The 25751-nt window shown below is 43.6% G+C and overlaps 2 protein-coding genes and 1 long non-coding RNA gene across 4 annotated transcripts in view; 2 read left to right on the top strand and 1 right to left on the bottom strand.

The window, feature by feature from the left end:
- FGD6 (FYVE, RhoGEF and PH domain containing 6) overlaps nt 1–993 on the bottom strand; it is a 102291-nt gene extending 101298 nt beyond the window's left edge. For both annotated transcript variants that reach the window (XM_027831342.3, XM_037884917.2), the window contains exon 1: nt 674–993. In XM_027831342.3, coding sequence (XP_027687143.2) covers nt 674–686 — 13 coding nt within the window. In that variant the 5' untranslated portion in view covers nt 687–993. The remainder of the gene's footprint in view (nt 1–673) is intronic.
- Nucleotides 994–1033: 40 nt separating this feature from the next.
- Nucleotides 1034–25751, top strand: part of VEZT (vezatin, adherens junctions transmembrane protein) — an 86551-nt gene continuing 61833 nt past the window's right edge. Inside the window, 1 exon segment of the mRNA XM_037884940.2 lies at nt 1034–1213. Coding sequence (XP_037740868.1) covers nt 1178–1213 — 36 coding nt within the window. The 5' untranslated portion in view covers nt 1034–1177.
- LOC122465668 lies at nt 12993–22241 on the top strand. Its single transcript, XR_006290664.1, has 3 exons — nt 12993–15088; nt 17464–17726; nt 19606–22241. It is a non-coding gene; the product is annotated as an uncharacterized LOC122465668 (long non-coding RNA).

The following is a 25751-nucleotide window of genomic DNA, read 5'->3' as shown; positions in this document are numbered from 1 at the left end:
GACAAGATCTCATTGAGGTCCACCCACAGGAACCAAGGGCATGGTTTATCCAAAGGAGATGAAAATCCAAAGGAAGACAGAATGATTTCTCTTGGCAACAGCATCTCCACTCACAGCCTTGCCTCTGTACGCCTCATTGTCCTCTCGGGCAACAGGGAGGACAGAACCGTCCCTTGGAATCGTTTTCAGGGGAACAAATCCCCAGCCCTGGTTCCCTCCGCGCTAAGGAGGCGTTTGCAAGCAGGAGGGAGCAGGCAGGGAGCGCAAAGGCAGAATCAAGCTCGTCGGGGGGCAGAAGAGCCGCGCTATTGGCTACCGTAGTCCAGAAGGAACTTTCCCAACTATGTCAGTCGCACGCACAGCGAGGGGAATGTAACTTCCCAGAGAGAGACGCCAGCCAACAGCAGCCTGGGGGCGCGGGCTGCAGAGACCCACCAGCCCAGGACACGCTGAAAGGCTTCTCGGGAAACGCGCAGACCCCTCTCGCTGCACTTACTAAAGGGGAAACAGGGCGGGGGGAGGGGGTTTCCTTGTCTCTGGCGCCCTTTAAGGAACGGCAGAGACCCATCCCGCGGCTGTGCCTCAGGGGCTAGGCAGGCAGCGCTCCGCAGCAGAGAGAAAAGTCACCAGCAAACCCCCCTCCCAAACTTTCCCCTCTTCCCTGAGCACCTACCGGCTGAGCTCATGGTGCCACCCACGCGCCTCTCTTGCCTCCTCCTCGCCCCTTAAGCCCTAGCCCCCCGCGGAGCTGAAGAGGACAAGCCCATTGTGCCGCCGTGCTACTGCCGCAAGGCGCCCCCCGGCCGCTCCTCCATCAGGTCCCGCAGCTCCTCTCCGACTGAGCCCCGCGCAGCAGCCGCTTTCCCAGCCCTGCGCCGCGGTCTGGGCTGAGCAGCGCGCCCTAGCGGCCGCGAGCCCCCAGCGCCGGATCACCGGGCAACGTTCCAAAAGCCGAGTTCTCGCCTGCCCCACCCCACGCCACAGGGAACCCGACGGGCTCCGCCAATCAGCGCAGCCCAGCCTAGAGCCCCCCCCCCTTCCCGGAAGCGGGCGCCCGCGCTGGCTGCTGGGAGTTGTAGTTTTCCCTGACCGAGGGCTGGACCGGGTGGGGAGCCGTCGCCGAGGGCTGGTCGGACTCGGTTTCCCACAGTGCCCGGGGCGGGTGTCATGGCGAAGGATGACACCGGAGTTTGACGAAGAAGTGGTGTTTGAGGTGGGTGCGAGGCGGCTCCGAGGGCCGGGCCCTGGCTCCCTGGCATCGCTGGGCTTCGGCTGCGCTGGCGGCCCCCTGGGGATGGGCCTGTGGGGTGGGGCCTGCGGGCGGGCACCGGCGGGCAGTCCAGGGATGGTCAGACCGGCCTCGCCCGGCTGCAGCGGGAGGTGGGCAGGGGTTGGTATGGCGGGACCCAGGGTGGGGTGAGACTGGGGCACGCCGGGCTGGAGTGCCCTGTGTCGGTGCGTGGGAGGTGGGCAGGGGTTGGCACCACCTCTGGCTGTAGTGCACCAGGTGTAGTGCAGCCGAAGGATGATGCTGAGATGGGTTTGCTGGAGCAGCTCGAGCTCCATTGTGTGTGGTACTGAATTGGGAAGTGGGCAGTTGTAGTGGCCCAGTATGACCTAATAGTCTGGAGTTGAGCTGTAAGGCTCGCATTTGGAAAACCTTAACTCCATGCAGTTTGGATAACAAGCAGTGCACCTACCGTAGGGGCTGGTGTTTTAGAAATACCTGATTAGATAAATTCAGATTGCAAAATCATATGGGAGATGCAATGAATTTGCTGTTGTAGTTGAGGTCTTAGTCTGGGAAACTGGTGTAGTACAGTTGTTGGAAAAGATTGGGAACTACTGTAGCAGATGAAAGCAGAGCAAGATCCTTTAGTTTACGGTATCACTTCTGCACATGGTATCACTTCTGCACATGGTATCACTTCTGAACTATGAAATTGAGCAACTTATGTGTAGGACCACTTTTGTTTGATGCTGTACATTTTTTTATATTTTAATAATTTAAAATAAGTAAAAAAATACTGTTTAAAATTAAACACATTGGTATGCGGTCAGGCTAATCTATTAATTTAGTTCTTCACCACCAGCAGTTACAAAAAGTAGGAAGTACTTGTTATCCACCATATATGTAAGGTTAGTAACAATACCCATCCTTTAGGCTTGACTTCAGTGGGACTACACAATAAACTAAGCACATGTGTATATTGAATTCAGTGGAGCACTGCTGAATTGCAGGATCAGGAGCTCCTCCTCTGTATCTAATAAATCCTATTTATAAATCAACATAATTCCTACAAAAGTGTCCATGTAAATGCTATATCTATATAATATCTACATCACCTACTGAAAGCTACTTTCTCTTCTGCATTTTGTAGTACTTGTGGAACTTGTATCTGGCCTCTAGAAACTTTTCATTTACATAGCTGCATATTATGTTAGTTCTGTTAAGATACAGTAGATAGTGTGGACCTGATATATTTATAAAGTAATGGTTAAACATGTATGATGCATTTCAATGACAAAAGCAATAGCTAAATATTCTAGCATACACATTTCGCTCTGTGATGCTGAGAACCCTTCAGTGCCAACTGGCAATGGGTTTATTGTTCTGTAACAGGTTTCAGAGTAGCAGCCGTGTTAGTCTGTATTCGCAAAAAGAAAAGGAGTACTTGTGGCACCTTAGAGACTAACCAATTTATTTGAGCATAAGCTTTCGTGAGCTACAGCTCACTTCATCTGATGCATAAAAGATGAAAATGCAGTGAGGATGTTTTTATACACACAGACCGTGAAAAAATGGGTGTTTATCACTTCAAAAGGTTTTCTCCCCCCACCCCACTCTCCTGCTGGTAATAGCTTATCTAAAGTGATCACTCTCCTTACAATGTGTATGATAATCAAGGTGGGCCATTTCCAGCACAAATCCAGGGTTTAACAAGAACGTCTGGGGGGGAGGGGTAGGGGGTAGGAAAAAACAAGGGCAAATAGGTTACCTTGCATAATGACTTAGCCACTCCCAGTCTCTATTCAAGCCTAAGTTAATTGTATCCAATTTGCAAATGAATTCCAATTCAACAGTCTCTCTCTGGAGTCTGGATTTGAAGTTTTTTCTGTTGTAATATCGCAACTTTCATGTCTGTAATCGCGTGACCAGAGAGCTTGAAGTGTTCTCCGACGGGTTTATGAATGTTATAATTCTTGACATCTGATTTGTGTCCATTTATTCTTTTACATAGAGACTGTCCAGTTTGACCAATGTACATGGCAGAGGGGCATTGCTGGCACATGATGGCGTATATCACATTGGTGGATGTGCAGGTGAACGAGCCTCTGATAGTGTGGCTGATGTGATTAGGCCCTATGATGGTGTCCCCTGAATAGATATGTGGACACAGTTGGCAACGGGCTTTGTTGCAAGGATAGGTTCCTGGGTTAGTGGTTCTGTTGTGTGGTGTGTGGTTGCTGGTGAGTATTTGCTTCAGGTTGGGGGGTTGTCTGTAGGCAAGGACTGGCCTGTCTCCCAAGATTTGTGAGAGTGATGGGTCGTCCTTCAGGATAGGTTGTAGATCCTTTATAATGCATTGGAGAGGTTTTAGTTGGGGGCTGAAGGTGACGGCTAGTGGCGTTCTGTTATTTTACTTGTTGGGCTTGTCTTGTAGTAGGTGACTTCTGGGTACTCTTCTGGCTCTGTCAATCTGTTTCTTCACTTCAGCAGGTGGGTATTGTAGTTGTAAGAATGCTTGATAGAGATCTTGTAGGTGTTTGTCTCTGTCTGAGGGGTTGGAGCAAATGCGGTTGTATCGTAGAGCTTGGCTGTAGACAATGGATCATGTGGTGTGGAGTGGTCTGGGTGAAAGCTGGAGGCATGTAGGTAGGAATAGCGGTCAGTAGGTTTCCGGTATAGGGTGGTGTTTATGTGACCATCGCTTATTAGCACCGTAGTGTCCAGGAAGTGGATCTCTTGTATGGACTGGTCCAGGCTGAGGTTGATGGTGGAACAGTTTCCATAGGAGGAAAGATTGAAAAGGCTGGGACTGTTCAGCTTAGAAAAGAGATGACTAAAGAGGGATATGATAAAGGTCTATAAAATCACAAAGGATATGGAGAAAGTGAATAGGGAATTATTTACCCTTTCACATAACACAAGAATTAGGGGTCACCTGATGAAATTAATAGGGAGTAGGTTTAAAACAAACATAAGGAAGTAGTTCTTCACACAAAGCACAGGCAACCTGTGGAACTCATTGGCTGGGGATGTTGTGAACGCCAAAAGTATAACTGTTAATAAAATAATTAGATAAGTTATTGGAGGATAGGTCCATCAATGGCTATTAGCCAAGATGGTGAGGGATGCAATCCCATGGTCCAGAAGCTGGACCCGGACGATAGGGGATGGATCACTCAAAATTGCCCTGTTGTGTTCATTCCTTCGGAAGCAACTGGCATTCTTATGTACTGTCAATGAATCTATATGCTAAAATTGGAAACTTTAGAGTAGTTAATTGGGCTTAGATATTCAGGTGCTTTTTAAAGTGAATTTGGATTCAGTTTTCCTTAATGTTGGGAAATTTTTACAAACCTCACAAAAACATAGGACTGACTTACGTGTTCTGATTAAGGCTACGTTTTAGTCATGGGTATTTTTAGTAAAAGTCACGGGCAGTGAACAAAAATTCACATCCCGTGACGTGTCCATGACTTTTACTAAAAATACCTGTGACTAAAATTTGGGCAGAGGGCTGCAGGTGCTCCGGGGGTGTGTGTGTCAGGGGATGCCACAGGTGCTGGGAGAGGTGGCCTGGGACCCACCGCTGGTGCTGGGTGGGGGGGAGGTGCCAGGCTTTGGTGTGTGGCCCAGGACCCTTGCTGGTGCTGGGGAGGGGGGGGGAGAATTGGCGGTGCTGGCCGGGGCTCCTTACCCGGCTCTGTGCCCATGCAGCTCGTAGGCGGCGGAGGGGCACAAGCGCCAGCTTCCGCAGCTCCCATTGGCCGGGAACTGCAGCGCAGAGCCCCCCTCCACCGCCTAGGAGCTGCAAGACCGTGCCCTCACCCTGAGTTAAGCGTCCCTCCCCGCACCTCTTAACCCCCTGCCCGTAGCCTTGAGCCCCCTCCCACACACCAAAACTGCTGCTGGTGCTAGCCCAGGAGCTGCCCGCCTCGGGCATCCCTGAGCCAGCACCAACTGCTGCAGAAGTCACTGAGCTGAGAAAGTCACAGAATCTGTGACTTCTGTGACCTCCGTGACAGAATCGCAGCCTTAGTTCCGATGTAAGTGTGTCCTATTTCTTGTTACAATGCATGTGTACAGGTTTGTTTATATTGAGATACGCATTAAAGCACATACACAATACACAATAATTTGCCATTCTAAATCTCACTTTACAGGAACAATTCAGTATGTGTCAATTTTTCAAAAGAGTTTATCACCCAGCACCTCCCAAATCTGGCTGCGAAGAAATACTGCAAAGAAATACGGAAATAATAAGATCCATGTTACCATATTACACCAATTTGGGTCTGTTTTTTTTTTGTTTGGGGTTTGGGTTTTTTAGATGCTCTCAGACCATTTAGGCACAAAATTAAAATGTTGTGGCTTCTTTTTGTGAAGAAACGAATAATTTTTTTAATTGCTGAAAACATTTTTATTTAAATGACCAGAAAGTAACCAGAAATGGCCCTTTAACTTACTGGTTCGTGCTGTGTAAAATGCAGTAAGTAAATAAACATTAAAGGATGGAAAAGAAACAATTTTAAAATTATCAGTTTGACCCAATATTTGTCATTTTACAGGATTGCCGCAATTGGGTTTATTACTCTTTGCCAGTTAGTCATTGAATCTGCTGATTTTTCACTATTTCAGTAACAGTGCTTAATATTTTAGTATGAGTGGCAGCAGCTGCTCTGTTTAAGGTTACGTTATATTTCTATTCTAGCACAAATTTCATTACTTTGAGAATTTCAGCTTTCAGACTGAAATTTTTGATATGTGATCTCTGAAGGTAAATTTTTAGGAACATCTGAGTGGAAAAATAGTTACCCTGTTTTTTTTGTTTTTTTGTTTTTTTAAAGTGCGAGTTTTCTTTGAACAACTCTAAAGCTTAAAAAAGGTGTGGGTTAAAAGTTGGAATTTAGAATGGATGTAGCACTCACTGAGGGGAAGTGCCTATGGTTGTTCTGAAGAAAACTGGTTTTGATGTGAGTGAATTAGGAGCCTTTGAAAAATTTTGTAATATGCATAGCTAAGAATTATTTACTGTACGTGCATGTGTGGCTGATTGAGGCAGTCTGTTCCTCAAAGTAGCACCCCGGAACCCCCATATTCACCACTATCATATAATAATGATATCTATCTTACAAAGTATGCCTTGTTGAGGTATCATTTTAAAGGTCTTGATCTGTTGAACATTAATATCCTGTTGGATTGTATGTGCTATCATTATATATGAAGTTTTGCTATGTGTGTTACTGAAATATGTTGTGAGGTTGGGAACACCCACAACCAGCCTTTCAGGTACAACAATGGAATAGTCAGACGCATTGATGGCCCATTAAAGGGAATGCACTCCTGACGGCTGTCCCAGAAAACTTCTCAGGGAGAACACATAGACAATGGAGACTGCCTGATCCCCACATCAAACGATCTTTCCAGCAAGCTGGAAGAAACTATAAAAGAGGGGAAGTGACATCATGACTTGGCCTCACTACCCCCACAACTCAACACCTGGAAACACTTCTGGAGGACAAAGACTTTGAACTCGGGAAGGTGGTCCCAGTCTGGAAAGGAGTCCCAGGCTGTGTACTGAGAAACTATACCATCTGTCAGGGTGGGTCGCTGCTTGATTCAAATCCTGTTTAGTTTGTGGAACTCAGAGTGCGAATTTGTTTATTTCTTAGGTAACCAACTTTGATCTCTATGTTTGCTACTTATAATCACTTAAAATCTATCTTTCTGTAGTTAATACATCTGTTTTATATTTTACCTAAAACAGTGTGTTTTGGTTGAAGTGCTTGGGAAATCTTAGCTCAGTTTACAAAGGCTAATGTGTGTCCTCTCCACATTGAGGAAGGGGTGGACTAGGCAATGAACTTACACTGGTCAGGCTTCTGACCAGGACAAGATGGTACAATTCTGGGGTGCAAGGCTGGGGAGATGGGGGGAATTGGCTGGAGCCTCTCTATTGTTGGTTCATGAGTAGCTGGCAAAGCATTCATGTCACCCAGCTGAGTGTGTCCCTGCCTGTGGATGTTTGTAAGTGTAGTACCTGCCAGAGGTTTGTAGCTTGTCACAGCATCACAGTGTGAGAGGAATACCCCAGGTTGGTGGGACAGAGGGCTCAGTGGTCCCACAGTCCAGGTTTCAGCCTAGGGACTCCATCACACTGATTTAGCTGTGTAGCGAAATATATTGCTGTGAATTAATAGGGACATCTGGGTCTGAGGTCAGGATTCTTGCACATTTTATGAAGTGTAGAAGGCTTCTGCTCTTCGTAAGGTCTGGAGGGAGTCCTCTTCTGTTGCACTTTAGGAGCTCTGCATCGCCTCAGGTTTTGAGGAATGGGACACTATCTTGTTGTCCATGTAAGGTATTAGGGAAAGGATATTTTAGTGATATCTTTCTTATCTAACTGTGACATACCCAGGGTACAATCCAGACTAATGAGTCGCTGTGTCACCCTGTCCTCTAACCTTGGGTGCCCTTTACAAAGTTTTGCTGTTGTGGCCTCCAGTCTGAACTGCTCACAAATAGCTTCCAGCATGCAAGTCACTCCCAGCTATGTCTCTGTGTGTGCTGCAGCTAGCCAGCCACACCTTGGCTCTCACCAGCCTTGGTTATATTGCAGGATAACCCCTACACACCCCTTCTGGATTTCCTCCACCCCCTGAAATGTAGGTCCTGTACTGCCCAGCCTTTTCTGGACAATGCAAGCTTATATAAAGTCTGTCATTTTATTAATAGAAATGATATTCACACACCTTGTTTCCCCTAAATGGAATTTCCCAGGCACTTTGCTTCAAACACACTGGATTAGATAAAACAATAAAACAAGTTTATTAGCTGCAAAGAGAGCAATATTAAGTGAGTAGGAATAATGAGGCATAAAAGTCAGAAATGGTTACAAGAAATATAAAGCTGTCAAGGTTCCTTCCCCACTCCGAACTCTAGCGTACAGATGTGGGGACTTGCATGAAAACCCCCTAAGTTTATTTTTACCAGCTTAGGTTAAAACTTCCCCACGGTACAAACTATTTTACCTTTTGCCCTTGGACTTTATTGCTGCCACCACCAAGCGTCTAACAAATATATAATAGGGAAAGAGCCCGCTTGGAAACATCTTTCCCCCCGAAATCCTCCCCAAACACTATACCCCCTTTCCTGGGGAAGGCTTGATAAAAATCCTCACCAATTTGCATAGGTGAACACCGACCCAAACGCTTGGATCTTAAGAACAATGAAAAAGCAATCAGGTTCTTAAAAGAAGAATTTTAATTGACGAAAAAGTAAAAGAATCACCTCTGTAAAATCAGGATGGTAAATACCTTACAGGGTAATCAGATTCAAAACATAGAGAATCTCTCTAGGCAAAACCTTAAGTTACAAAAAGACACAAAAACAGGAATATACATTCCATTCAGCACAACTTATTTTATCAGACATTTAAACAAAACAGAATCTGACACATATCTAGCTAGATTACTTACTAAGTTCTAAGACTCCATGCCTTTTCTGTTCCCAGCAAAAGCATCACACAGACAGAGAGAACCTTTGTTTCTCCCCACCTTCCAGCTTTGAAAGTATCTTGTTTCCTCATTGGTCATTTTGGTCAGGTGCCAGCGAGGTTATCCTAGCTTCTTAACCCTTTACAGGTGAAAGGGTTTTTCCTCTGGCCAGGAGGGATTTTAAAAGTGTTTACCCTTCTCTTTATATTTATTACAAAAGCTAAAACAACTAGTGCCTAACTTAGCAAAGTATGTTAAATTCAAAGCATGGTTTTCTCACCACATGCTCTCAGCAGTCTTGACCAGACTTTTTAGGTCAGAACCCCTTCTGCAGTTCACTGGCTGCTTCCTTTGTCCTTTATAGTGCAGTGAATTGATGGACAGAGAGAGAGGAGGGGTCCTTGGGGTGTTTGTCCCTCCCTTTTTATAGTGTCAGTCCCCCCTTGGAAAATATTTCCAGCTGAGATTCTGGAGACAGAGAATCTATAGGAAAGAATATTTTCTGCTGCTTTTCCTCACCTGTTGGAGCTTCTTTTGTTTCCTTTCTGCTTGCTGACTCCGTTTACTGCTTAAATACAAATTAAGCAGAGCACACATTCTGTTTGCCAGCCTCAGTTTGGAAGGTGTGTTAAGTTCACCATACAGTGAAATTTTATAACTTCACATACAGTGTTGCTACACATTTTATCAGGACAATATTGACCAGCAAATTATGAGTTTTCAAATACCTTACAAGGCATACTTTCTATAAAGATTAAAACAGTGTGTAGAGTGTGGACCTGGGGGTACATTCTGCCACATAGCTATTTTAGGATTATACTGTCATTCATCACGATAGCATCTGAGCACCTTCCATGTGTAATCAGTAGCAATAGTGAAGTCCCTAGTGAATAACCACATAGTTCCAGATTATGGTCTAGCCAGATGATTCTGGATTTGCAAGACAGAACAATTTAAAACTACTGGACTTAGTAGGCGTATATTTGAAGCTCTACTCAAGTTGTTGAAAGAGAGAAAGAACTTTCCCTTTTCTCCCTTCCCTGTGACTCCTGGCTGTGGTGAAGGATGAAGATCCCTGTTACTCGTCCCTGCCCCCTGCTTTTGGTTTTTCCGTTCTCTCCCCTCACTAATTTCTGTACCTGATCATTGACTTCCCAAGCAGCCATCTGAAATTGGTATGATTCTTGACATTTTCCCTGCTGGTAGTGGGGTTCTGTATATAGCACTAGTGAAACTGATCAGTCTTGTTAATTTCACTGTGTCTCTGCTTGGAAAAGCTATGTATAGTTGCAGATGTGTTGGAGCTGCCTGTCTGCAGACTCAGAAAGATTATACTGTGTTGGTTTACCTTTGGTTCACTTTTGGGAGACTATTCTTGCAGCCATAAAGTCTAGAAACTTACTTTTTAAATGAAAGCTTAAATTCTGGAGAATATTAGAAGCCTTCTCTCTTGCCAGGGCAAACTTTCCCACTCCTGAGGAGTGGATTTTTAAAGCCCTGCCTACAGTTAATGAGGTTATACTGAGATATCCCTTCATGGCTTATTTTTTTTGTATAGCAGCATATTAAAAACATATCACTTTATATCATCTTTGTGTAGTAATATTAGAGTTGTGTAATATATAGTAGTAGAGATCTTTACTGATGGTTATCCAAAGACACTAGTACTATAGCAAGAAAAGTGACCAGAATAATTTAGATGCAGATAAACATGAAGTGGGCTTCAACAGTCTGTCTATAACTGAATCAAAAAAGAGCCAGATAAGTTCATGGAGGATAGGTCCATTAATAGCCATTAGCCAGGAAGGTCAGGGATGGTGTCCCTAGCCTCTGTTTGCCAGAAGCTGGGAATGGGCGACAGGGGATAGATCACTTGATGATTACATGTTCTCTTCATTCTCTCTGGGGCATCTGGCATTGGCCACCGTCAGAAGACAGGATACTGGGCTAGATGGACCTTTGTTCTGATTCAGTGTGGCCATTCTTATGTTCTAAGAGTTCTATCACTCTTCCTGGTTCCTTAGTATACTTCCCTATGCTCAGCAGTTCTGTGTAGCTTCTTCATAGTTCAGATCCATTTCCATTGTCTTTCTATTGGATATCAGACTTTCCTCAAAGAGTTTCTTGATTAAGCACTTTGCTTTGAAGTCTAGCATTTTTCTCTCCAAACTTACTGAACCCCTCCTCTTTAAAGTAATATTGTTTGTTTGTATATTGCTTTTTCAGTCTAGTACATCATTCAAATGGAAGGAAATACAGTGTGGCAGGCTTCCCAGTTTTGTGCAATTCCTGTAGAGTATAGAATTATCTCTTCTTTCTTTGAGTAAAGCATCCCTAAATGGGCATAAAAGGGTCATTAGCTCCAAGCAACATTAAGCTTTCCTTACTGCAAGCATGGCTTCCTCCCCCCTTTCCCCCCAATCTGTTGTAATTCATTCATGAGGCTCGTACTGCTGCTGAAAACATTAGCATTCACCGAGTCTCATGGATATTTTCTTTAATGTTGTTATTCATTGGATACTTCAGTACTAATGGAAGTAGTATGCCCATCCCTTGATTAAAAACTACAGCACTATCATGACATCATTGTCATAGTAAAATCTGAACTCTTATTCTAGATCTAGTGGATGTCTGTTCAGCAATACGACTTTAATTCTGTCTAGTCTAGTATTCACTGTTAATTTATTCAGAATCCCCAAATTAGATAATACAACTTTGTACCAGACTTAATTGTTTCATGTAACTGATATAATCCTGTCCCCTCTTCAACCTCAAAGTTTGGAGGAGGGAGTAAAAACATTCTGTGATGGGATGTATAAAGCCCGCACTGGGAATGAAAAGGTTAAGGAACAACTCTGGGCCCAGACAACTCCACCCAGCTGCCCCTACAGAGCCTACTCCAGTGGGACTTAAAAGGTGCCCATACTGTTCAGAAGGGAGCTGGCCAGGCAGGGAGAAGAACCTGGCCTTGGGAGCTCCTGAGGAAGGACGCAGAAGCTGCTCCTCTGCGAAGAGAGGAACCGACCCAGTAGGACAGGGGTTCTCAAACTGGGGGCCACGACCCCCCCCCGGGGGTCGTGAGGTTATTACATGGGGGGTCAGGAGCTGTCAACGTGCACCCCAAACCCCGCTTTGCCTCCAGCATTTATAATGGTGTTAAGTATATTAAAAAGCGTTTTTAATTTATTAGGGGGGTCACACTCAGAGGCTTGCTGTGTGAAAGGGGTCACCAGTAAAAAAAAGTTTGAGAGCCGCTGCGCTAGAATCAGGTAGACTAAAGGCATTGTGTTTGTTTTGTGTTGTCTTGATTATAGACTGGAAAAGCTTGAACTATAGAGTGTATGCCTGAAAGTGCATAGGAAGTGGCCCTACAAGTGAATGATGTAGGAAGTGGCCGAGGGAGGACTGTCTTAAGGTGCTCCGGGGTGCCTGACCTTGGCTACCCTCAGAGGGCCCTGGGCCAGAGTCTGGTACAGTGGGAGGGCCTGGGCTCCCCTACTACCCTCTAACCACTATGTGCCACCTCCATCAAGCGCCAACTGTTACACATCCATACAACCAAAGTGTAAGATTTCTTTTTCTCCTATCACAGTTCAGATCCCAGAGGAAAGTCTATTCTATATCAAAAAGAAGTTTTGGAAGCTGGGTCTAGAGGACCAAAGGTATAGAGAATCAAAACCACAAATCAAAGTTCATAGCTCAAGCCTCATTTTATAATTGAACACTAACCCCCTGAACTGGGAGGAAGTTTGGCTATGCAGTGAGATTTTGAACATGGAAGTTCACATCTGGAACTCCACCCATTAAAAAGATCTTGCATTTGAGCTATATATTTTAGTTCAGACCGATTCCTAATACAGACAGACTCATGCACCTCGGAAAATAGATATCTGTGTGCAGAAAAGAAATCTGTAGGACTGGGAGGAAACTCTCTGTCTTCTTGCAGGAGCGGAAGAAGCCCACCACCAGAAATGAATCCTTGTGACAGGGCATACAACTCCCGCACCAGTAAGGAAGGAGTTAAGTAGTTGCCCTGGGTCCAGGCAGCCCCACCCCACCACTCCTGCAATGCATGCAGAGCTTAGAGGAGGAACTCAAAAGGAGGGCAGGCCAGCTCAATTGAGGTGGATAGTGGAAGGGAACAGACCTGTGCTCTGAGCTCTTGGGAAGGAGCACCGCAGGAGCTCTTGTTAACTGAGGCCTGGCAATACTGACTTGACCAAGCCGGCAAAGGAGGGGCTGATGATTATTTTTGAAGGTCAGAAACTTTGTTGTTTGTTCAGTTCTTTAATTTACCCTGTGGGAAAAAGGGGACTCCGGTAGGAAGTGATCCGGGGAGGCAGTTGCATAGCACCCCAAGGTGTAGGACCTTGCTGCCAATCATTGAGCCCTGGATCAGAGCCAAAGGAAATAGTGGGCCCAGTTTCCCCAAATAATCCCTAAAGAGGTGACAACGGTAGGAGTCTATCCTCAGCAGGCAACCAAACTGGAGAAGGCTCTAGACACACAAGGGTCCAGACCCCAAGTCCCTGACCTAAGAAGAAGGCCCCAAAGCTCTTTCAGGCATCCAAAGACTTACTTTCTTTCATGGACTGGAATGTGTGACCTGGCCGGATGGCTGAGTCACTGCAGGGCCAGATCACGGCTATCAACAGGAGTTCCAGGAAAGAAGAGGATTTGCCATGTCCTGCCTGACCACTGGGTGGCGCTGGTGGTAAATGACCCTCTTCACAGTCTTGAAAACAATGGATAAAAGAATGCCATACCATAGAATGTATAGAATATCCAAAACCACATTTAATTCAAGCAAAGCCTGTAAATCATGATATAAACTGCCATCAATTTTCTTTTCCTGTAGAAATATAAGGCCTATTCTGTAATCTGAAAAATTTGAGTCTATTCCATCTCTTTTGCAGCTTTCAAGAAATCCAAAAATATTTATACCTTGAGTAGCTAGACAAATATGCCAAATATCATAGGTTCAAGAAGAACACTGTGATGGCTACACTTTCAGGCATCCAGCCAGGAAACTACATGGTGTTGATTGACATGGTGGAAGCGCAGCTTTGACATTTTGATATTCATTTGTCACAGAAAGCTTATTGGATCCTAGTGAAATTCAGAAAAATCCTAGTGTAAGGCTCTACCTTTTCATGGTATAATGGAGCAAGCTTTAATTCACCCCCTTTGAAGATGTACATGTTTTCTACATAGATAAAATAGCCATGCATATGTGCAGCACAGCTTTCCTTTGGTTAAAATGTTGGTTAAACTGCAACCAGTGGATAAAGTGAATTTTTGAATCCCTCATCACTTGTTCAGTCAAAACCAGTTTTTACCAACCCACTCAGACCATTCCCAATGAAAGTTATTTCCCACCCAATTTCAGCTGTGCTAGAACAGGTGTTTGGTTTTTTTTTAAAACAAGTCAAGATTTTTTTATTACTGTGGGGAAAGTCTACACTACCCGCCTCTCATTCAAAAACCCCTGAAATCTGTTAGGCTCACAGCTTCAAAAGAGTTCTCTTTTTGACAGAAACCAAACGTAGAAATCTTCAGCCAGAAGGAGTCTCAGAAGTTAGAAGGGATGGAAATCTTAACAATAGCAGTTGAGAGCACACTAACTATAATAGTCTTATGATGTCATAGAAGCATAGAACTGGAAGGGACCTCAGTAGGTCGCTTTATGATGACACCACATACTAGAAAGGATAAGGAAGAAATAATCTTGCTCTCTTCCCATTTTATAAACCCATTGCAGGATTCCATACACAAAATAAAGCCAACTTAAAATTTACACTTCTGTAAAAAATGTGTTACCGACCATTCTCACAAGCATCATCTAAGATTATGATAATTGAAAGAGGGGAAAAATGATTTTTCTCCCATTTTGTTTACTTCATGCATTTGACCGTGTTTTGTGTGCATTCAGTTTTCATGGTTTCTCTTTTTCTAGTCAGTCATTTCGCCCTGTTTGTGTGGACCTTTCACACAGCAACAGGGAGAGAAAATAAGGTAAATACAAGTTTTAAATATTAGAAAATGTGATTCTAATACCACAAAAATTGGCAGGAGGATTCAGAGGCATGTTTAGTACTTGAACTATTTTAACTCACGGTCTGAAATTGACTAGCTATTAAGCTGAATTTCCTACAAGTAGACTCTCAAAGGGAAGAGAGATGGGAAAAATGTTAGAGGTACATATTAAAATCTAAAATGTATTAGGTATTATTCCTTGTCTCTTTCCCTCTCAGAAAAAGTCAACAGTAATGTAACCTGATCTCTTTTTCTCAAGATTGCTTATACAATCAAAACTACACACTGTGCAATCCATTGGGACACATAGCCCTCTGGGGCTGCAAAGGTTAGCAGTTAGTAGGACTCTGTTTGTTGCTAAATTAAACATTTTGGCATATAGTTCTGTAACTTTTCTGTGCTTATAGTATATTGGTTGTATTTCAGATGTGAATGAAATGGTTCATATTCTAGTTAAATCAAATTCAGAAACCCCCTAAAAAAACCTGTTTCTGTGTTCTTGAAGTAGACAATTGAGAATCCATCTTTAGCTCTTTGGCTGCAGATATTACATATCCTCCTAGATGTGTGCTTTTTAAAAAATGCCTGCCTTGAGGCACTAGGTCAGGTAACAGCAGTTTGGGGCCCTGCAAGATATTTCCTGCTTGGCTGTTTAACCTTCCAGAAAGCTTCTGCTGGTGTTTTTTTGTTTTTTTGGCTCTTTGTTTTGCCAGCCCTCCTATGTTTTGTAATAGCTTATATTTTGCAGCACAGGATCTCTATTATATCGTAACAATGATACCAGTGTGTTAGACCTCAATCCTCAGGGATCAAATTTTGGGGAGGAGAGAAATAATGGTGCTCTCCCAAGTGCTACCAACACATCTGCTTCCTTGCAACACCATGGTGAGACAGCACTCACAGTACATTCCCTTATAAGGACATGTCTACACTACAAACTTAAGTCGACCTATGTTAGGTTGATTTACAGTCAGAGCAGTAATTACTGCAGTGGTTCATGTCCACACTACCCTCTTGTTGGTGGCACGCATCCTCACAAGGAACGCTTCCACTGACTTAAGACGGGCAGTGTGGGAGGCTGAGATCCTGATCTCTTGGCTCCCTGCTCCCCTCCGGGAGCCTGCTTGTCCCCCAGGCTCCCTGCCAGGAGCACAGCTGCCCTCCTGGGCTCTCAGCTCCCTGCTTCCTGCCATGAGCTCGGCAGCTGCCTTGGTTCCCATCAGGGAGCTCTGCGCCCAGAATCTGGGCAGTTTTTGGGCTCCCAGCGGGGAGCCGGGAGCCAGGTTTTCTTGTCAATTGCATGGCTCCAGCACAGAGCCCTGAAATTGACAAGAATGACAGCCAACAGCCCATGTAAATAATCCTCAGTCTAGGTACGGACACTGCGTCACCCTAATTACATCGACATAAGCCCTACACCTCTTTTGGAGGTGAAGTTATTATGTTGATGTAGCAGGGCACTTACATCAGTAGCAGCAAAGCTGTAGTGTAGTCACTGACATAATTAGGTCGACTTAACTCTGTAGTGTAGACGAGACCTTAATCATCATAATGGGATTGTCCCTCTTTCTTCTCATGTGTTTTGCTTAATAGTGAAATTGATAACAATGTTGAAATTTAATTGATTGTTGGGATTCAGAGTTAATACCAACTGAAATGGATAAGGGAAGGTCACACCTCAGGGCTATTGTTTAATGCTGTCTGCAGACTCAGAAGGTGTTACGTTGGTTTAGACTGACTCCGGTTTAAAAAAAGTTCAGCTCATCGAGCTACTGCAAACTAGCCAGTGGCTCCTTACTCAGTTGAGTTTTGCTCATGTAAGGAATATGGGGTTGGATGTTTGCACATTCCTAAACTTCCTGCATCAAGCCCCAGGTACAGATTTTGGGAACATCCAGCAGTATCCTTCTTTACCTGCCTCTGTTCCTTTTGCCCTCTGTCAATGATGCACTTACCACTTTTCGTTATACTCTTTCAATTATGATTCTCTACTTATGTCTTTGTCATGAAAGCTTCAGACTGTACCCTGCAGCCCCTGTTTTAAGTGGGGAAATAGTATTGTGGCCTCAGTGCTAATGAATATGAGAGCTCTGTCTTGTATTCCTTAAATATATATTATCTTAACATTTCTTTATAAGGTACTTCTGTGGTGGCAATAACATGCAGCTACTTGCAGAATCTGTGTAAGGAAAAATTCCAAGAGCTTTATCTTCTCACAGTTACAGTGGTGTGGAACTTACTTAACCCTTTCAGTGCAGTTAGATATACCATGTAATTGAGGTATGTTGTATATCAGAAATTTTCCTGGAATAATGAGAGGAGAGGTAAATGGATCCAAGGACTGCTTTGGATGCTGCATTTAAGCTATATATTGCTTTAGCTTTTCTGCTGAAGTACTAAAGAAACGAAGTACTATATACTATCCATTACAGACAAAATGGAGTAGTAAATTTAAATGACTTTCTTTCACTGTCTCAGAATCATTGTCTAATATTAGCTTTGTGTTGTGAGCGATTTGCTGGATGACAATCAAACCAAATGAGATGATTACCAGCCAACAGAGTATGACCAATACTTTTAAATACTGTTGCTTGGAAAGCCTTTTTAATGGCTTTTATCTAACACTGAAGTGCAGTAATTCTTTTAAGCAGTATCTTTTTAAAAGCTTTTAACAATCCATCATCCGCTTCTCCCTTCCCCCAGTTATAAAGCAACATTAGAGAGGAAAAATTGCACCGTCCTGGTAAGTTTCAAACCGCTTCTACTGATGCTGCCAGGAAAATGCTATTGTGCAGGAGCACAGGTGCAATTACATTGACTGTTACTTCTCATCTTCTGCGTGGGTCACCCTGGAGGCACAAGTGGAAAGAAACAGGGAGGTGGGAGAGATTCTCACAGACACATGGGAAGAGTATAGGGGAGAGAAATGGAATTCCCTTTTCCGGGAGACAAAGACTGCACTATCTGTGAGTTTTTAACTTTTTTTTTTTTAATATAGACTTAAAAATTAATCGTTTTGCTTTGGGTTTGGCCACTACTCATTTTGGCCTTTGCTGTCGCTACAGTGAAAATGCAGTAATGTTTTTATTGAGGGTGCTTTTAAAGGCTGTACTCAAGGTGATGTAATTTCTGGTAGCGTTCTTTTCACATAGCAGCATCTTCAGCTTTGGAGGAAAGCATTCCAGTGTTTTAAGAAAAGCTATTAAAACATGTTAGTCTGGATAAGGTATTAAATGTTATTTTAAAGTGATATTGCTCAGTTAGCTAAATCTTAAAATTAAGGATTGGGACTGGAGAAGATTTTTCTGGGTAGTAAAATTGTGGTAATAGAAAATGTTAGTTTTATCGAAGAGCCCTCATATTTTAGAGATTTACTGGAGAAACCCTGAGTCATTTGCCTCATGATGCATCAGCAGAAATAACCTGATTTTAATTGCTATTGTAATAAGTCAAGGAAAGCTTTTAGCATGGTAGTTTCATTTGTTATTACTATGTTATTTGTCATAATTTGCAAAGAACACTGTAGTGCTACGTGGTTATTATGAAAAGCTACAGTAGATTTATGTATTGTTGGGGAGACAGCTCACCTCTGATTTACTGTCTGCTTTCTGGAACTAGGAAACTCCCTCCTGTAATAATCTTCCTGTCACACAACGTTGCACAATTGTTGGATTTCTTATCTCCCTTCAACTTTTATGTTTATTTATTATTCATTTTTTACTGTAGGCTTAATCTGAGTTTCAGTTGCACACAAGACTCAGAGTTGGTCTTCTCAGTTTAGACCAGGGGTTCTCAAACTGGGGGTCGGGACCCCCTCAGGGGGTCGCGAGGTTATTACCTGGGGGGGGGGGGTCATGAGCTGTCAGCTTCCACCCCAAGTCCCGCTTTGCCTCCAGCATTTATAATGGTGTTAAATATATTAAAAAGTGTTTTTAATTTATAAGGAGGGGGGTCGCACTCAGAGGCTTGCTATGTGAAAGGGGTCACCAGTACAAAAGTTTGAGAACCACTGGTTTAGACAGTGTTTAACCAACTCATTGCTGGTGACAGCAAACATGGCTTGCACTTGACTGCGTGGGACAAATTAGAATGGAAAGAGAGGCAACACATCAATGTGAGTTACATATGTGCATCAAAGGAATATAAAAGTTTCTTGGTAATCCTAGAATTGTTTTCAGTTTCCAACACACACTACTTGCAGTTATCACAGTAAAATTACCTTTTTCATGCATGTAATACTCAATGTTTTATGATTACAGCAATGTACACCTACTGAACCTTGACATGTTCAAGCAAACCATTGAGCAAGAGTCAGAGGTTTAACTATTCTTAAAATAGGTTTAAAAGTAAGTTTGCTCTCCGTTTTCAGGGGCAAAGAAGGAACAAGTGATTTAGAAAGTCTCAGTGAGTGGCCTGGAAGTAGAAGAACTTCACAAACAAATACAGCTTGTATTAGAATCTAGTCCTAAAATAAACCCTACTCCCATTGAAGTGAAGATTATTATATTACTATTTACCCTACATTGTGTATAGTCCCATTGGAAACTAGAGATATTGTGAGAGGCACACTGTGCAATTGAACATAATAATAAACAATGTAAAATAATTTCTCCTGAAGTTTTGTATCTGAAGCATTGCAACATCCTGTTACTTATGGTAACCAGAAAATGAAATTAAGAAACAAAAATGATACTGACTACTCTAGTTTTTGTCCAGGCTGAGAAAAATGCGAAAGTGTAAATGATCAAAAATAAAGTTTTAAAAATACTTTCATTTTTAATAATCTAAGTTTGTGTTAGCCATAAGAAATATTTTTAATATTTTAATTTGACATGTCCCTTTTAGGTCACCCCATTTTAGACGATCATCTGACATTTTGACATGAAGAAGGCTCTCTCTCAAAAGCGAATAAAATTTGTAAAATTACAACCTGATGCTAAGTGCAAGGATGGACTTTGTGATTTGTCCCAGGCTATCAGAATACAAGCCCAGTGACTGTTATCCATAATATGGGAAATCATCAACACTTTTTTTTTTCACTGATGCAGGATGGGTTTTTTTCCTCTCTTGATTTATTTACAAGAAGCAATGTACAAAATCCATAGAGGGGATGGTGGGAGGAAGAAGCGAAAGACCCCAGGAGGCAAACTGTTTTATTTCAGCATGGCTATTTTAGGTGAAAGCATCTCAGCCTAACACTGATATTGAGTGAAAACATTAACCAAAAGAAGCTCATAACAATAACTCCCATGGCTGAGAGTGAGAGTGAGAGAGAGAGAGTGTGTGTGTGTATGTATGTATGTAAACTTTGGTGTTCCCTTTGCATAAAATTAAATGAGTGAGAAGTGTTGTTTAATTATCTGACTTAGAACTTGCATTATAATGAAGATAGATTGAGAGATTTAGTTACTGATTTTTTAAAAAGCTTCATGAAGATGAAAAATGCTATGTAAGTAATAAAGACAATATTTCTGTCTCTCCTGAAGGGGCACAATCTATATAAGAGGATCCCATTTTAGCAGGATCCCATTCTAATGATGAAGTTGCACAAATGATGGGTTTTGGAATCTTTCATCAAAATGCTGAAAGCTTCATGTGTATGTTCCCACACAAGAAATGTACTCCTCAACCTTATAATTCCCTTACTAGATTTTCTAGCTATTACCTGGTTAAAATGTGTCATTTGGGGAGAGTGGGGGAGATTCTCTACAGGCTGGTACAGAAATCCCAGACAAGTTATACAAACCTTATAACTGTCCAAGTGACAGATTGATCAGTATCATTTAAAATCAGACCATATCTAGGTCATTTCCCTCACCCCCATAAATGCATTCTTACCATTAGTGGTATCTCTAGTAGCACAAGTGTCATCTTTGAATGTTATGGGTGAGAGGACTGGGAAGCTGAACGTTTTGCCACGTGTACTGTGAATGAGAGAGCTCTCTCTTAGAAGAGGCCCTCTGAAGAGCATGCATTAACTCATTATGATTCTTACCACTCTTCTCCCAGTGGCCTCACCCCTCCAGGCCTATTCGTTGCTTGTCCTTTGACATAGCCTCTAATCTTTTAATGGATACTCACTATAAAGCGGTGCTAAATTCTTTTTTTTTACTTAAAATTAATGGGACTTCTTAGCCATTGGATTGCTCCGGGAGGTTGTCCAAGCTAATGGAAACTGACAGATCCACCCATAATGGACACATAATAAAAAAAACCTTCAAGAAGTGCACCAGAAGGAACTCTAATGAAACTCAGTGCAATCAAAAAAATATGATCTGTATTTTACACTGGTTATTGTCAAAACACAATAGAGCAATGGTTCTCAACCTGCGATCCACAAACCCCTGGGGGTCTGCGGACAGTGTCTAAGGGCTCCGTGAAAGACATGAAAGAAAAAAATGACTTAACAGAATTCAACTGTGTATAAGGAGAATAGATTCTCAAAGGATCTGCAATTCCATTTGAAATTTTTTAGGGGTCCACAAATGAAAAAAAGTTGAAATCACTGCAATAGAGGACAGAGAGTTTTAAAAAGCACCTAAATCCCATTGTCCAGTGACTTAAATACTTAAGAGTTTTTCTCATTGAAATTCAAAGTGAAGATTATTATATTATTATTTATTACTATTTTTACTGAAAATAAACAGGATTATACAGAAAATATATCATTTAAAACTAGCTACAACGTTTTGATAATGTGGCAGTGAATTGAGTTACAAAAGAAGAATTCAATTACCCTTTATGTAGTGCCTCACCTATTAAATATAGAGCGTAATATCTTACCTAGATTTTCCTGTCTCTGGTGGGTAGAGTATCTGGAAGTAGTGTGATAAGAATTTTTATACCCTTTGCCTCCCTTCCCTCCTTTTCTGTGGGAAATGCCAGTCAATCCAGATGACATCAGACCAGTTGCTGCGATTAGTTTATTTAAAATGATCTCCCTCTGGAATCATTCCCTTTCATGCTATGCACATTTGAAGTGACATCATACTGTCAGAATAAAAATCTCTCTTTTCTTGTTCCTTGAAGGTAAGTAGTTTTCAGTCTTTTGTTTCATACTGAAAACTTCCTCTGTGATAAATGTGGGTCAGTAATTAAAGATCTAGTTCACATTTCCCATCCATTTAATTGGTTTATTCCAAACCTGGTCTCAGTCCATCTGCAGTGACTATGTCTACACTAGAGGATTTTAGCAACAAAATCCCACCTGTGGTGGCGCTGGTTCAGCTGCACAGATGAGGGCCCGATAGTAAACTAGGGCTATGCCTACACTGTACTTTTGTGGTTAAAACTTTTGTTGGTCAGGGAGTGTGAAAAAAACAAACCCCTGACCGACAAAAATTTTGACGACGAAAAGCTCCCAGCAACAAAGCTACCGCCTCTCATTGGGGGTGGTTTTATTTTGTCTGGAGGAGAGCTCTCTCCTGCCAACAAAGAGTAGCTATGCTGCGTGCCTTCCAGCAGCAAGGCTTTACTGCAGGGGTGGGCAAACTTTTTGGCCTGAGGGCCACATCGGGTTTCCGAAATTGTAGGGAGGGCTGGTTAGGGGAGGCTGTGTCTCCCCCAAACAGCCAGGCGTGGCCTGATCCCCGCCCCCTATCCAACCTCCCCCCCCGCTTCTTGTCCCCTGATGGCCCCCCCGGGACCCCTGCCCCACCGACCCCTCTCTGTCCCCTGAACGCCCCCGGATCACCCACCTCGACTGCCCCCCACAGTCTCATCCAACCCCTCATCTCATTCCTGACTGCCCCCCCTTGGACCTCCACCCCATCCAACCACCACTTCTCCCTGACCGCCCCCAGAACCCCTGCCCCTGTCTGCCCCCTGCCTCCCCATCCAACCCCCCCCTCCTTCCTGACTGCCCCCCTGGGACCCCTGCCCCCATTCAACCCCCCATTCCCCGCCTTCTGACTGCCCCGACCACTGTCCACACCCCCACCCCCTGACCACCACCCCGAACTCCCCTGCCCTCTATCCAACCCCCGCTGCTCCTTGCCCCCTTCTGCGCTGCCTGGAGCACTGGTGGCTGGCAGCACTACAGCCGCACTGCCTAGAGCACCAGGACAGGCAGCCGAGCCGCCCGGCTGGAGCCAGCCACGCCACCACGCAGCACAGAGCACCGGGTCAGGCCGTGGCTCTGCAGCTGCACTGCCACCCAGAGAGCTGAGGCTGCGGGGGAGCGGGAACCGCGGGGGAGGGGGAACCACAGGCAAGGGGCCGCGGGCTAGCCTCCCGGGCCAGGAGTTCAGGGGCCGGGCAGGAGGGTCCTGCGGGCCGGATGTGGCCCGCGGGCCGTAGTTTGCCCACCTCTGCTTTAGTGGCACAACTGTGTTGCTGTAAACTCTGAAGTGTAGACATAGCCAAGGTTGGCAGCAGCTTCTGGTGTTTTTACTACCGTTTCACAGAAATAGCATTAGAGAGACAAGGTGGGTGAGGTAATATCTTTTTTTTGGATCAACGTCTGTTAGTTGGCACATGTTCTGAGAGACCATTCTAGGTACTGCAGTGGTGTTAATGGGCCACTCTACCTTGCATGATCCCTCAGAGTATGGGCTAACTGGCTGTGCTACTTCCCTCTTGTATTTAGCTATGGCTCCACAGTGTCTTTCCTAGACCCGCAGAAGAGCTCTGTTTTAAGCTCAATAGCTTGTCTCTTTCACCAACAGAAGTTGGTCCAATAAAAGATATTACCTCACCCACCTTCTCTCTTTAATATTCTGGGGCCGACGTGGCTACAGCTGTACTGCATACAGAAGTAGTATGTCACCTTCACCAGCATGTGCATACAGGTAGATGGGTTCTGGTCAACTTTACCTCTGTGCAGTGTAGTGAAGAAAGTAGACCAGACAGGCTACCTAAGTAGGGGCATGCATGCCTTGGGATGGCAGTGGAAAAACTGTTTGCGCTATTGAGGCTGTTATAACAGCTATTTCCCTCCATGTTGGCACTGTATTGGTGACTAGCCTTGCTTGAAGCAAGTCCAATCCAAACAATGGTTGTAGTGCCTGTGTGCTGTTAGGAAGCTTGCATATGAGCTGTTATACTTGTGTTGTTAGCACACCAAATTATTTTTAGCTCAAACAAGGCCCAAGTTTATCCCTTTCTCTCCTGAGTTTTCGTGCTTGCAGGACATTTTAAACAAATTTTAACATTACATTTTTAAAAACACAAAAATCACAGGTTTCAGAGTAGCAGCCATGTTAGTCTGTATTCGCAAAAAGAAAAGGAGTACTTGTGGCACCTGAGCGACTAACCAATTTATTTGAGCATAAGCTTTCGTGAGCTACAGCTCATTTCATCTGTGGCTCACGAAAGCTTATGCTCAAATAAATTTGTTAGTCTCTAAGGTGCCACAAGTACTCCTTTTCTTTTTTAGAAAAATCATACTCTACTGTGTGGCACTTACTGTTCCTGTTAAATTAAACACTTCTGCTTGGGTGGAATACTCTACTTGAAGGAAAATGTACTTTCTTACCAGCGAATTCAGAACTGCATGACGCTTTGATGATACATTCCAGATTTACCTGCATTTGAAGAGGTATCCTTCTTTAACGGGAGGGGCACTTGAAGAAAATGCCATCGAGCTGTTGCACTGGAAAATTCCCCACAAGGAGCTGAGTCACTTGTCTACTCCAGAGTCTTGTACTGTGTCCATCATTGTGGGTGAAGGGAATTGTCTGCACAGAGCTTTGAATTGAGATGCCTTAGAAATAGACTCATGAATTTGTTAGAATTTGTGTTTGAGTTTCAGGTAGTGAGCGAACAATGAGCCATTGTGAGTAATTGAAGGAGAACATGCCAAAGTATGCATATGATTTGGTTTAAATTGATGCCAATGACTGAGGAAGTACTTTGGAAATGGAAGTAAAAATAACGGTAGCTACCAAGTTATAGACCTACACTGTATAAAAGCAAGTGGTTAAGTTGTTTGTATAGAAACAATGACTGAAATAAGTGTTTGCTAAATGGCAAGAAGTCTTTTGAAGCTGCAAATTATGTACCTTCAGCGGTCGTGGTATTTTAATCTAGTTCTCCTTGACTTAATTCAGATGTTGTTGTTATGCTAGCAGCAGGTAATGGCAATTAATGTACCAATTTATTTTAAAGATTTATCTAGGTCTTAGGTCAGTTTCCCAAAGCTCATGCAGAGATTTGTGAAACTCTTCACAGATGCATTGCATACACAAACTTCCAGGATTATATGCACTCTTTACTTGGGAAAATCATATTCGTTTTGAGATTGAAGAACATTTCTGGCCTCTTACTGGTGACATGTCTGCTTGACTTTCCACTTAGTAAATTTCCTCTTTAATTAGTGTTATGAGTGAATTGTAATCTAGTAAAATATTCATATGCTTCAGCAAGACTTCTTTCTGCCATTTTACGGAAGTTTTTAATAAATACTCCAGAGGGACTTTTTGCTGAACAGTTGAAATAGGGTGCATTCTTCGTTTATTGGCTAAGTAGTGTGACAGATTCAGACCAGAAGAATATAAGAGAGAGCTGGAAGGCAGGTATATCAACCTTCAGAATGAGCAGGCCCTTGTTCCCTGGATAGCCAAACAAAGGCTACTCCAGGCCAATTAAGACACCTGACGCCAATTAACCAGTTAAGGCCGTTAGGCTAATGGAGACAGCTGGAACCTATCAGGGTCCCACTTATACTGTTTAAAAGCTCTCCTTCCAGTGCCCTCCAGGAGGCTGAGGTGAAAGGAGCTGCAGGAGAGGAAGCATTGCTGAATCCTAAGGTAAGGGTGAAGCTAGGAAAAGGGGACCACTGGGGAAGTGGCCCAGGGAATCAAAGCAGAGTCAATGGTGAAGGGAAAGCCACCAACAGCTGCTACCATTAGGGTTCCTAGGCTGGAACCCGGAGTAGAGGGCGGGCCCAGGTTCCCCTCCTCCCCACGCTCTACAGAGATCCCCTGGAGAAGGGAAGTAGGACTCAGACTAGGCAGGAGGCAGAACTGCGCCTACTTAGCTCTACGGAGCAA

The sequence above is a fragment of the Chelonia mydas genome, chromosome 1 (assembly GCF_015237465.2).
Source record: "Chelonia mydas isolate rCheMyd1 chromosome 1, rCheMyd1.pri.v2, whole genome shotgun sequence".
Lineage (NCBI taxonomy): Eukaryota > Metazoa > Chordata > Testudines > Cheloniidae > Chelonia > Chelonia mydas.
The sequence above is the reverse complement of the archived record's forward strand: the minus strand, read 5'-3'. Positions and strand labels throughout refer to the sequence as shown.